This window comes from Vicia villosa, linkage group LG2 (assembly GCF_029867415.1).
Source record: "Vicia villosa cultivar HV-30 ecotype Madison, WI linkage group LG2, Vvil1.0, whole genome shotgun sequence".
Classification (NCBI taxonomy): domain Eukaryota; kingdom Viridiplantae; phylum Streptophyta; class Magnoliopsida; order Fabales; family Fabaceae; genus Vicia; species Vicia villosa.
The window spans coordinates 221,402,539-221,415,673 of record NC_081181.1 but is presented as its reverse complement, the minus strand read 5'-3'; the positions used below and the strand labels follow the sequence as shown (position 1 = coordinate 221,415,673).

The 13,135-nt window shown below is 33.6% G+C and overlaps 1 protein-coding gene across 22 annotated transcripts; it reads right to left on the bottom strand.

Annotated features, from left to right (window-relative positions):
* Positions 1–305: 305 nt before the first annotated feature.
* LOC131654022 (aspartic proteinase CDR1-like) lies at positions 306–12,564 on the bottom strand. Of its 22 annotated transcripts, XM_058924409.1 has the most exons (12): positions 11,897–12,563; positions 7,511–11,471; positions 6,966–7,074; positions 5,839–5,936; positions 5,045–5,555; positions 4,254–4,384; positions 4,081–4,139; positions 3,823–3,942; positions 3,536–3,639; positions 1,460–2,778; positions 1,301–1,379; positions 330–1,217 (listed from the first exon to the last, which is right to left on the bottom strand). In XM_058924409.1, exons 8-10 carry the CDS (start codon positions 3,858–3,860, stop codon positions 1,493–1,495), a joined length of 1,428 nt encoding a protein of 475 aa, XP_058780392.1. In that variant the 5' UTR covers positions 3,861–3,942; positions 4,081–4,139; positions 4,254–4,384; positions 5,045–5,555; positions 5,839–5,936; positions 6,966–7,074; positions 7,511–11,471; positions 11,897–12,563; the 3' UTR covers positions 330–1,217; positions 1,301–1,379; positions 1,460–1,492. The 22 variants fall into 22 exon arrangements, 18 of the variants coding, with proteins under 18 accessions (XP_058780392.1, XP_058780390.1, XP_058780386.1 ...); XM_058924407.1 differs by lacking the exon at positions 5,045–5,555; XM_058924403.1 differs by lacking the exons at positions 5,045–5,555; positions 5,839–5,936 and having other exon boundaries at positions 7,511–7,646; positions 8,429–11,471.
* Positions 12,565–13,135: the final 571 nt, after the last annotated feature.

Below are 13,135 nucleotides of genomic sequence, written 5' to 3'. Positions count from 1 at the left end.
CCAAATTCGTTTTTACTAATCCAAATTCATTCTTCAATATTATTTATTTTGTAAAATTTAATTTGATAATATTGTATAAAAATCATGAAATTTAATCCTAAACTATCATACCTTTATACCAATTTAATCAATAAACTAATAAAAAATTCAAAAAAAATCTAACCTATTATTTCATCCAACTATGTAGTCTCTTCAATTGTTGACTAGAGGAATAGTTTAGGGATCTTTTAGTTAATTTTAATAATTAATTATCGATTTAAGTCTTAACGATTTCCGATCAAAAAAAAAAGTCTTAACTATTTAAAGACTAGATTGATAAGAGGGTGATAGTTTAGAGATTAAATTAATTAATTAATTATTCTTATATACATTTGTTATTGTGTATTATAATTGTGAAAATAAACAAATTAATCCAATCCAAATAGCACATAATCAAATAAGGTTGGATTTGGTATTTTCTCCAGAGTAAACAATCAAAATATGATATAATTCTCTATGATATTTTAACCTTTAGACTCATTTATTTGCGTCAAATTTTATCATAATTAAAATTCAAACACTCATAGTAAAATATTTTTTTTTTAAAAGATATTCTCATTGAGGAAGTTTGATAAAAGAATGAACTCATTATAAATATTACAGTATAGAAATAACTTGGATAATATATCATATCATCGTCAGTTGCTTAGTAGATCGAGTCAACTTCTTCTCACCACCAAATCCATTGGCATATGAATTATTTAAATAGTTTTCATGTAAAGATAAGCCTCACCTACAATACATAATTACAATTGTATCATTACTTGCATAAGTTGACCCTACAGCAGAGAATCTAAGTTAAGGTAAGCTACTGTTCATCAAGATTAACTTGATCACTTCCGAAACAGAATCCCCTGCAGTCCGCAAAAATGCCGCATTTACGCAGTCAGAGCATTTGAATCTTAATCTACAGTTTTAAAAAACAGACTAATTTTCACACTGCCTTTTTTAAATCAGAACCGTCCGATTTTAATCAAACGGCTACCAACACTTGAATGCGTGAATGCAGGGTCTATGACTGTAGTGCTTCCGAAACAGACGGCTAAGGATGCTTGAATGAGTGAATGCAGGGTCTAAGACTGTAGTTGAACTCAATCCCTTCATATATTGCAATACAGTATATCAAGCTTCACATGGATAAGATCCTAAATTTATATGATTCCATGCTTTCCAAACCCCTGAGTATCATCCAATCAATTCAGAAGCATTTGGTGCATAAATTTAAATAGTAACAGTTATTTATCAAAGCAAATTACTGCACCTGCTCAAGTATTGAGTTGTCAATGAAACTCAAAGTATATTCTTCAAAATAGTCAATTGAAAATACTCTTAAAAGACATCTGGAACAAAATACAAACTTTATTATAACATTTCAGAATAAGTTCTACAACCAAAAATACAAACTTTATTATAAAGTTACATCATAAGTTCAACAGCCCGTCTTTATATGTATTCAATGGCTGGCACAATCAGTAGGCTTGAAAGAGACAATGTTTTTGTTGAGGTCATAACCAACCAAATAGTTCACTTGTGCCAAGTTCCCAAAGATGCCTAATCCATTTTTATACGGCTGAAATGCAAAGCATTCAACCCCCTCGTATAGAGAATAAAATGAGCCCTTCGAATCTAACTTAACATCTGCACCCTTAAAATGTACTGTAATTGGTGGAAAGCTGTATTGTTTGAATGTGGTATTGTAACAAAGGCTGGATGGATCTGCATGAACTTGAAAACGCTCTAGTTTAACAACTTTTTTAACAGCTGATTCCATCCTATAGTAAAAATGATATGGAAGAATAGATACAGTTGTACCAGAGTCAATTATGATTTCATGCGTAGAAGCATTTGTTCCTTCACGTTTAAACCCTCTATACTCTATTCTTTTATTTCCCACACTAAATGCTTTCACAGTTAGGTAGTAATAGTCTTTTTGACGGTTTCCTATCATTTTTACTATAGGAGTTGAAACAACGTTATCACCGGTAACAATAGCTTCATCTCCAAAATTGAGTTTGCTAGATCTAATAGACTTGCTATTATATTGATCAATTAAACAATACGAGAATCTTCCCCCAATTGAAGATCCTAATTGTTTTATAATTGAGGTATTTCCACTTCCAAAACCAATTACACCTGAATTTGGACCATTATTCATTGGGTCACCATTATTGTGTCCACATCCTATAACAATTTTAGGAAATGAGACAAAAGAACCGGTGGTAGAATCCAATGCAAGAGTCTCTACACTAAGATCTCCATGTGTATTGATTCCGTGACCATAATCTAATGTATATTGGCAAACATCTCCATCATAAGAACAAGAAGTATCTTCCATAGATTTACATGTTCTAGATGAGCATGAAATATTTTTGTAACTAGAAGATTTTGACGGATTAAAAATGAGAGAGGTTTGGTTGTAACATGTATTACAAGGTTCGCATTGAAGCCAGATTAAGTTACTACCTGTATCTAAAATCCCATAAACTTTAAATGGTGGGGTACCAATCGAATAACTAATGAGATATTCACCTTCAACGTTATCATAAGGCATATATGACTCAAGTTTGTTTTTAGTAGAAAAAAGTACCTTGTAGAAATAATTGGCGCGGTTGATAGATCGATACAAAGCATTGAAACTTCTTTGAAATTTAGTTTGTGTGGGATTGTAAAATGGTGATTTTGAAGAATCACGGTGAATGAGTTCAACTCGAAAACCATTAGTTACTCCATGAGAAATAACTATTAAACCAAAAAAGCAAATGAAAAAAAAGGTAAAAGGTGAAAAACTTGACATTGTTCTAGATATTTGAAAGAAAACTTGTTCATCCAAGTTTATATTGTTACACTGATTTATATAAGATGGAGAGTGTAGATAGATGAAAAAAAGAAGAACAAGAGAAGCTATATATAATAGAAAATGAAGGGAGTAGTGAATGTGTAGTTGGTAGAGTTTATGTGGCAACATTATTTTTGTTAGGCAAATAAAATCTAATGGGCAATGAATTCATCTTTACCTACTAAGGTCATGTGATGGGGTTGAAGTTAGCCTAAAAATGAACTTGTCCTTACAAAACAAAAGATATTTTGCTTTACTTTATTGAGGAAACAAGGACAATAATTTTTCATATCTATCAAAAATAATTATGGAAAGTATGTGAGCTATAATAGGACAAATAATTATGTGAAGGATAACATTGTTTAAACTTTAAATCATTAAAAATAGCTATTGAGCAAGAAAGAGAATAAAAAAAATAAGAGTAAAGTTTTTTAAGTGTGACATTCTTCTAGAAATTTGAGTGAAGATTTGTTACCTCAAGTTATCTTATTTCCTTGCTTTTTATAATACTAGAATGTAGATTATATAAATGCAATGATAATATCAAAGATTAACTATAGTACAAAATTGTAAATATTCATTCAATCATTAATTTGTTTTAATATCTGATTAAAAAAATAGGGCTGAGTAAGTTGATAAGACAACATAAAGAGTCATTACCTCTTTGACAGAGATGCAAATATTGGAGAAGCCATAAGAAGTCCAACCATAAAAGAAGATGATAGAACACCATCCTCAAAAAATTGTTCAAGTCAGAATCACCCCTACATAGAATTACAGAATTATATTGTCAAGAATACTACTACAAAATCATGGTATGAAACACAAGGAAAAACTCTTTTTTCGCTTAATCTTCGGATTTATTTTAAAGGTGAAGTGAGTTTGAATTATATTTATATGTGCATGTTTATCATTAAGCTCCAGATTTCTGAATTACTTATCTTTACCAACGTAAATGACCAAGTGGTTGGTCCTGTAACCGCATCTTGGATAGCCAAGGCTGGAAAAGGAGAGATTGCACTTCTGCAAACCTCTAATACATTCCAACATCTAATCATAACAGTCTGCTGCAAGTTATTAGCATTCTATCAACAAAGCTCTTTAGTCTAAGGGACATCATAAGAATGACTTAAAGCAAGGAAAATGAAATTGAAGTAAAACTTGCAATTAAAAATCAGAGGAAACATGTCAGAGAGACTACATACATTTTTTTTTCCATTAATATGACTCAAAAGAGTTTGCAGAGTCTCCATTACACGAACCTCTACATATATTATCAAATTCAAAACTGCTACAATCTTGCAAACTTCTTGTTAAAAAGACAGTATATAGACTATAGTTTTTACAGGTTGCTAAATTAAAACGATTAGAAGATTACCGTAGCACGTCCGACATTATTAGGATCTTCCAAAATAGACGGAGAGACTTTCTTAGCATCCTTCAAGAAAGATTTGAGAAGTGGAACAACATCAAGTTGTTGTCCATTGCTGATAAACTCTTCAATCATATCTGAAAATACAAACACAAATATTGACATTTGAATTCAGTAAACAAGCACAACAAAGAGACAAATATAGTAAGAAATTTGTTGTTAACAACTCGTCACCATAATGAATAACGGGTAAAGTAAATAATTTAAAATATGTTACCAATGACATATATTAGACTAAGTAGATTAAATTGTAACAGCTACAACAAATTCAGAAGAGAAAAAATGAACAATTATGAATTTAAAATAGCACGACACAGTAAGAGATTTGAAACTAAATAATTATTATTTCAAAAATTAAAAAATAAAGTCAAAATATGTTAGAGAATTTTCGTTAGTACTCCTTGTTAACAAGGAAGAAGAGTCACCATTTCTTTTAAGCTTGGAACAGTTTTGTCAAAGATAACTTAAAATCATGAAAGCAGAATGATCTGCTCCTGCCAAAACTTGGTGATGACCAACCAAAAAGACAAGAGACATTAACATTGTAAATCACTTAATATTCAACCTCAACGATCTTAACTATACATGCATCACCAACTTTCCGGAAAATAACCACTGTATCATGTGGCTTTATAACTCCTATTGCTTTTTCATGATCTAGTGCTACTTTCAGAATATACTCGTCCCAACAAAAGAAAAAAAAGAAAAAATACAACTGAAGGGAAACGAAACACCACCGCAGCAAAAAGGTCCACCACCAGAGCTCTGAAACACCACCGACCAACCATCCGAAGCACGACCTAGAACCCCAGCCACCAGACCGAAAGAAACCGAAGAAGAGAACTACAAGCTACTCCAAAACCACGTACCGCCAAAGGGGGAGGTCAGACCACTCAAACCACTATTGACTAATGCACAAGACAGGATTCCGTAGCCAATCCGCAAAAGAGAGAGAGTTCATCCCAGGGCTATTGAAATACCAAGACCAGGCCAAAAGGATACTTTTATCTTCACCTCTTTCACATTAAAAGACGGACCAGAAAAAAAACTTATCATTCCGCACTAGCCAAATAGCTCAAATCACCGTCTGCCAAATCATAATAAAACCACCCCTCTTCTTAGCGCTTCCTCTTAACGAGTAGACAAACTCAAAAACACTCCCCAGCTCCTTAGGGAGAACCACCTAAAAACCTAACCACCCAAACACCCGATACCAAATAGCAGCACTTGCTTAAGTGCTTATTCAGCCTGCAAGTAAATTATAATATTAATACCTAGTTAGTCTCAGAGTTGTCGATGGCAGCAGATGGGGCCGTTATTGCGAATTATGGCAGAAAAACCCGCAATAACGGACGATGTCTACCATTGCTGGGAGCCCAAAAACCGCAATGTATATCCGCCATTGCGGCCATGGCAGGGCAATTTGATAATACTGGTTAGTCTCGGATCACAGAATATATGGCATGCACAAGTTTCTGACATCTAAGTTATGGAACAACTAAATAAAACAAAATTGAGTATTTGAGCTTACCAAACCATTAATGGGACCAACTTTCTTATGATGTGAATAACCGAGACATTTTCATGCAAATTATACACATGTTTTGGTAGTTCACTGCCTTCCACGTCCTATGAAAAATATAATCTACTCAAATTAAAACACTTTAATAATATGTACTTCAACTCCTTAAATATTTGTCGCTATCTCTCACAGTAGCTAAATTAAAATGGACAAGCTATGTTGTGTCACGCATTAATGCAAAAAAAAAAAAGTAATTTACACCCGTTTTTATACAATTTATTTACATCCGTTATTAGAAGGTGGAAATTCAACGGGTGAGAAATGTCTGACGATTATACCTGTTTAAAAATGGGTGTAAATAGATGATATTTTTTACCCATTTTTACGGAAAAAAATGGGTGTAAATTATTACATATATACCATTTAAATCAAACAAATTTACACCTCCATTTGATAAAAATCGGGCATAAATGGTGTTTGGTGCTCCACACACAGTAACTTTCTCAACCACTTGAGTAGAGAATAAATTTTACCTTATCCAAAGATATGGATTTTTTATAGTACTCAAAATCAAGAATCTAGAACAAATAGGTCTACACTTATCCATACACCAATTCTAACAAAAATATTCAATACATTCACCGTTACGCAAGAGAAAAATAACTCTATACATGCGAAGAAAGTTTCCAATCTGATTTGCACTCTTTGTTATTCCTTAAGATTGATATGTAAGTAGCAAAAATCAAGGATGTAGAGTCTATAATGACCCTGCTATTATAGTATATGATTTTCTTAGGTGCTTGTTGAAGCCTGCATCATCATTCAACAACTATATTGTAAATCATTTCTTACACCACACAATTTCTCTTTTCATTCACCAAGAAAACTATATCTTATTTTACGACTAATTAAAAGGTTTATGCATTTGAATCTTGTGACTGCACTATCAAGATCGAACGGTCAATATTTCAAACTTCGTATTTTAGATTTAAAACAATATTTGAGGAGGGATAGCTCAACTGGTTTGAGCTAAGGGTTAAAGGAGTTGGAAGTCATAGGTTCAATTGAAATCCGTGTGCTCTTCTGATGCATTTATACATAAAAATCTATAGTAAGGAACGGGAGATTATACTGACCCAACTGAGATAACAAAATTGCAAACTCCACATTTTACGGATCTTGCTAGATATTGGTACATAAGAAGCATCCTGCAGTTACCACAATTGACATGTGCCACCTGATTTGCTGTGACAATAATACACAATTGAATATTACAACTATTAACATTACAACTATGACACGTACTCTACTAATCAAAGTACAAGAACTGAATGTGTTTCAAAGTGCTGATGGAACGGAACGCCTATTCCTCCATCCCTTATTTATTGAAAATCTAAATCATCATAAGAAAACCCAAATGAACAAAACAAGTATTAATATTACAACTATGACACATACTCTACTAATTAACTTATGTGTATATTTTATAAATGAGAAAAATAGATATATACTAGACAGCTGATTATCTGCAGCGGAATCACCCGATCAAGATAAAATCAAAGTACATTTTCTCATTCTAAATCAATTCCAATTCAATATAATCAGCCATAAATTACAAACCAAAAACCCAAAAATAAAACACACAAACACACAACAGAAACAATTGCTCAATGTAATTCACCTCTAGAATGTTGGCACAAACAGCTCCAGCAATAGATTTGGCAACATCAAGATTCTCTCCAGCAATAATAGCCAAGTTGGTAATTATAGGTTTTGAATTGAAAGTAGGATCAGCCAAAGCAGCTCTGCATAACAGTCTGCATATAGATCAGAACCCTTGCCACATAAATTAGGTCCTTACATAAGGATTTGCTATATAGTAAAGTGCATATGAATGTCTATAAAAGTATGACTTGACTCTGGTGATGACAAAGAGCAATCTACCATGCTCCAACATATGTGGATGTGAGGAAGCGGGTCTTGAATGTAAGCATGTGATCCTGAATTTTCCCAATGTTAAAATCACGATATCTATAGTCGCCGGAAGGCATAACTTTCCTTTAGATTCTAATCAAGTTGGGGCAGTCAGATATGCGGAGTTGTCGAAGTTTAATGGCATGTAACTTATAACCATGACAGATATCTACAAAATTCGGAAGATCATACAATATTATATTTGTAAAGTTTGGAAGCACAACTTCCATTTCCATGAAAATATTGTCTCCTCCGAACCATGTCTAAATACGTCTTCAACTCGAGTACAATTTAATATATCAAGCTTGCTTAGTTGTTGAAGCATTCTGACCATAGGAAAAAGGCTTTTCAACTTGTTACAGTTATAGACACAAATTTTGGTGACAGAAGAATTGCTAAGTTCACCTCTAAAAATGGTTTGTTGCAGTTTTCACTAATGATTTTCTGGTTCCTGGTTATTCCATTCCATGAACTACTAGTATAGAATATAACTATGATATCATTCAAACGCTGATCACGTCTCAAATCATAAACTGATTTCCAACCCGTTAATACCAAGAAAATCCATAAAATTGATCAAGAAAACTCAAGATTTAGGACAAAGTAGTTTGAAAAGACGATTTACCTCCTTTCTTTGCTACCCGTCGCGGTGGCCGGAGATAGAGAAGTGGTGGCCGACGACGATGATGCTCAAAACAATCGTTTCGTCGTTTGAGGTCGTGGTGGCCGGAAAAGGAGAAGATGGAGATACGGAGTGGGCGGCGAGTAGGGTTTTGGAGAGAGGGAGAAGAGAGAGTTGATTTAGCTGAAGAAAGAAGAAAAAACGTAAAGAAATATTTTATATTTCATTGATACAAAATATATTTTTTACAAAAAAGAAGCATATTTATAAATTATATTATATTACAAGAATAATTAATGAACCCAGAGCCAAGTCTGGTTTTGCACAACCCAGATTGCAACCAAGGCTTCTTCTCAATCATGTTGAACCCAGAAATCCTAAGCATGCTCTGGCAGATCCTCAGTGGAGAGCAGCTATGCAGGTTGAGTATGATGCTCTCATAAAGAATAATACTTGGTCCTTGGTGCCTCTTCCTGCTCACGAGAAGGCCATAGGTTGTAAATGGGTGTTCAGGGTTAAAGAGAATCCAGATGACACTGTAAATAAGTTCAAGGCAAGGTTGGTTGCCAAAGGGTTTCATCAGAAGCAAGGACTTGACTTCAATGAGACTTTCTCTCCTGTTGTCAAGCCCATTACAATCAGAATCATCCTCACCATTGCCATCACACACAAGTGGACTATTCAGCAACTTGATTTGAATAATGCCTTCTTGAATGGGAGTCTTGAAGAAGAAGTTTTGAATAATGCCTTCTTGAATGGGAGTCTTGAAGAAGAAGTTTTGAATAATGCCTTCTTGAATGGGAGTCTTGAAGAAGTTTTTACGGAGCAGCCACAAGGTTTTGTACATTCTGATTCCTCTCTGGTATGCAAGCTTTCTAAAGCTTTATATGGCCTGAAACAGGCACCAAGGCAATGGTTTGAGAGGCTTAAGTCTACCTTGCTCAGTTTGCAATTCAAAGCTAGCAAGTGTGATTCCTCATTGTTCACCATGGTCTCTCAAGGTCACACAACATATCTGCTGGTGTATGTTGATGATATTATCATCACAGGCAGTTCTTCATCTATCATTCAAGCCACTATTTCCAAACTTAACTTTGCCTTTTCTCTGAAATTACTTGGCTCTCTTGACTATTTCTTGGGTATTGGGGTCAAACAAGCCTCCTCAGGTTGCCTTTTGATGACACAAGCCAAGTATCTTAGAGATCTTTGCAGAAAACTAATATGCTTGAAGCTGCCTATGTTAACACCCCTATGCAGTCCACCTGTAAGCTTACAAAAACAGGTTCTCCTGCTCTGTCTGACCCCTTTATGTACAGGTCTGTAGTTGGAACTTTGCAATATGCTACCATCACAAGACCTGACATTACCTTTGTTGTCAACAAAGTTTGCCAATATATGGCTCATCCCCTTGAAATTCACTGGGTGGCAGTTAAGAGAATATTGAGATATCTCAAAGGCACCATCAATCAGGGCCTCTTGCTCACACCCTTATCTCCATCTGTTACTCCATCTCTGCAAGTGTTTTGTGATGCGGATTGGGCATTTGATCCTGATGATAGAAGGAGTACTTCTGGTGCTGCTCTCTTCTTTGGTGCTAACCTAATCAGTTGGTGGTCCAAAAAGCAGCAAGTTGTAGCAAGATCCAGCAATGAGGCAGAGTATAGAAGTTTGGCCCAAGCTACAACTGACTTACTTTGGGTTCAAAATCTTCTTCAAGAGCTCAACATTGTCACCACTCCACCTGTTATGTACTGTGACAATCAATCTGCAGTTTCTCTGGCTCACAATCTTGTTTCGCATGCTAGAACCAAACATATGGAAATAGTTTTGTTCTTTGTAAGGGAGAAGGTTTTGGCTAAACAACTAAGGGTTCAGCACATTCCTGGTACTGCACAACTGGCAGATACCTTCACCAAACCCCTGCCTTCTACAAAGTTTTTGGAGCTCAAGCACAAACTCAGAGTTGCTAGCTCTCCATGAGTTTGTGGGGGGGTATTGAAGGAGTTTTCTGTTTAGTATAAATAGAATGTTTAGTATAGATAGAAGGGAAACTGACAGGTGTCAGTATTGTGTAGATGTGTACCTGCTATAGCAGGTCACATATCTGTACTATATATAGATTACTCTCACCTTTTGTAACTAACAGAAAATACAAAATAGAGAAATTCTGTTACAGTAAAATGAAAAGCTCTTCTATCTTTCTTTACACAAATATACCATTTAAATCAAACAAATTGACACCCCATTTGATAAAAATCGGGTATAAATGGTGTTTGGTGCTCCACACACAGTAACTTTCTCAACCACTTGAGTAGAGAACAAATTTTACCTTATCCAAAGATATGGATTTTTTATAGCAGTCAAAATCAAGAATCTTAGAACAAATAGTTCTGCACTTATCCATACACCAATTCTAACAAAAATATTCAATGCAATCACCTTCACGCAAGAGAAAAATAACTCTATACATGTGAAGAAAGTTTTCAATCTGATTTGCACTCTTTGTTATTCCTTAAGATTGATATGTAAGTAGCAAAAATCAAGGATGTAGAGTCTATAATGACCCTGCTATTATAGTATATGATTTTCTTAGGTGCTTGTTGAAGCCTGCATCATCATTCAACAACTATATTGTAAATCATTTCTTACATCACACAATTTCTCTTTTCATTCACCAAGAAAACTATATCTTATTTTACGACTAATTAAAAGGTTTATGCTCTTGAATCTTGTGACTGCACTATCAAGATCGAACAGTCAATATTTCAAACTTTGTATTTTAGATTTAAAACAATATTTGAGGGAGGGAAAGCTCAACTGGTTTGAGCTAAGGGTTAAAGAAGTTGGAAGTCATAGGTTCAATTTAAATCTGTGTGCACTTCTGATGCATATATTATACATAAAAATCTATAGTAAGGAACGGGAGATTATACTGACCCAACTGAGATAACAAAATTGCAAACTCCACATTTTACGGATCTTGCTCGATATTGGTACATAAGAAGCATCCTGCAGTTACCACAATTGACATGTGCCACCTGATTTGCTGTGACAATAATACACAATTGAATATTACAACTATGACACATACTCTACTAATCAAAGTACAAGAACTGAATGTGTTTCAAAGTGTGCTGATGGAACGGAACACCTAATCCTCCATCCCTTTATTATTGAAAATCTAAATCATCATAAGAAAACCACAAATGAACAAAACAAGTACTAATATTACAACTATGACACATACTCTACTAATTAACTTATGTGTATATTTTATAAATGAGCAAAATAGATAAATACTAGACAGCCGATTATCTGCAGCGGAATCACCCGATCAAGATAAAATCAAAGTACATTTTCTGATTCTAAATCAATTCCAATTCAATATAATCAGCCATAAATTACAAACCAAAAACCCAAAAATAAAACACACAAAACACACAACAGAAACAATTGCTCAATGTAATTCACCTCTAGAATGTTGGCGCAAACAGCTCCAGCAATTGATTTGGCAGCAGAAAGATTCTGTCCAGCAATATTATATTTGTCAAGTTTGGAAGCACAACTTCCATTTCCATGATAATATCGGCTCCTCCGGGACCATGTCTAAATACGTCTTCAACTCGAGTACAATTTAATATATCAAGCTTGCTTAGTTGTTGAAGCATTCTGACCATAGCAAAAGGAAAAAGGCTTCTCAACTTGTTGCAGTTATAGACACAAATTTTGGTGACAGAAGAATTGCTAAGTTCACCTCTAATTCTGGTTCCTGGTTATTCCATTCCATGAACTAGTATAGACTATAACTATGATATCACTCATACGCTGATCACATCTCAAATCATAAACTTGATTTTCAAACCGTTAATACCAAGAAAATCCATAAAATTGATCAAGAAAACTCAAGATTTAGGACAAAGTAGTTTGAAAAGACGATTTACTTCATTTCTTTGTTACCCGTCGCGGTGGCCGGAGATAGAGAAGTGGTGGTCGACGATGATGCTCAAAACAATCGTTTCGTCGTTTGAGGTCGTGGTGGCCGGAAAAGGAGAAGATGGAGATACGGAGTTAGGTTCGGAGTTAGGTTTTGGAGAGAGGGAGAAGAGAGAGTTGATTTAGCTGAAGAAAGAAGAAAAAACATAAAGAAATATTTTATATTTCATTATACAAAATATATTTTTTTACAAAAAAGAAGCATATTTATAAATTATATTATATTACAAGAATAATTAATAAATTATTATGGAGAGATAATTATAAGTTAGTATAACTAGTCTATATCAACCCGTTATTGACTCTTCATTATTTCATATATAAAAATATTTAGGTTAATAATATTTTTTTTTCGTATAAAAATATTATTTATGTTTAAGGTATCATTTATAAAAATATTTTGATCAATAATAAATTTTAGTATATAAAAATATTTAGATCAATAATTAATTTTTTTTCGTATATCATTTTTTAATCAAAATTTTTTGAATCAAGAATATCATTTTTCATATATAAAAATATTTAAATTAATAATAATTTTTTTTCATATACAAATTTTGTTTATGTTTATGTATCATTTACAAAAATAACTGAAAGTAAATTTTCGTATATAAAAACATTTAGAACAATATTTAGATCAATTATTTAACTTGTTGGTATTGTTTTTTCTTTATTTTATTATTGAAACTTGGAGAAATTAAAGAAAGTAAGTATTAG

Bases quoted from the DNA above. Each gene is read 5' to 3' on its own strand.
- LOC131654022 (XM_058924401.1), bottom strand. From the start codon at position 3,004: ATGTTGCCACATAAACTCTACCAACTACACATTCACTACTCCCTTCAT.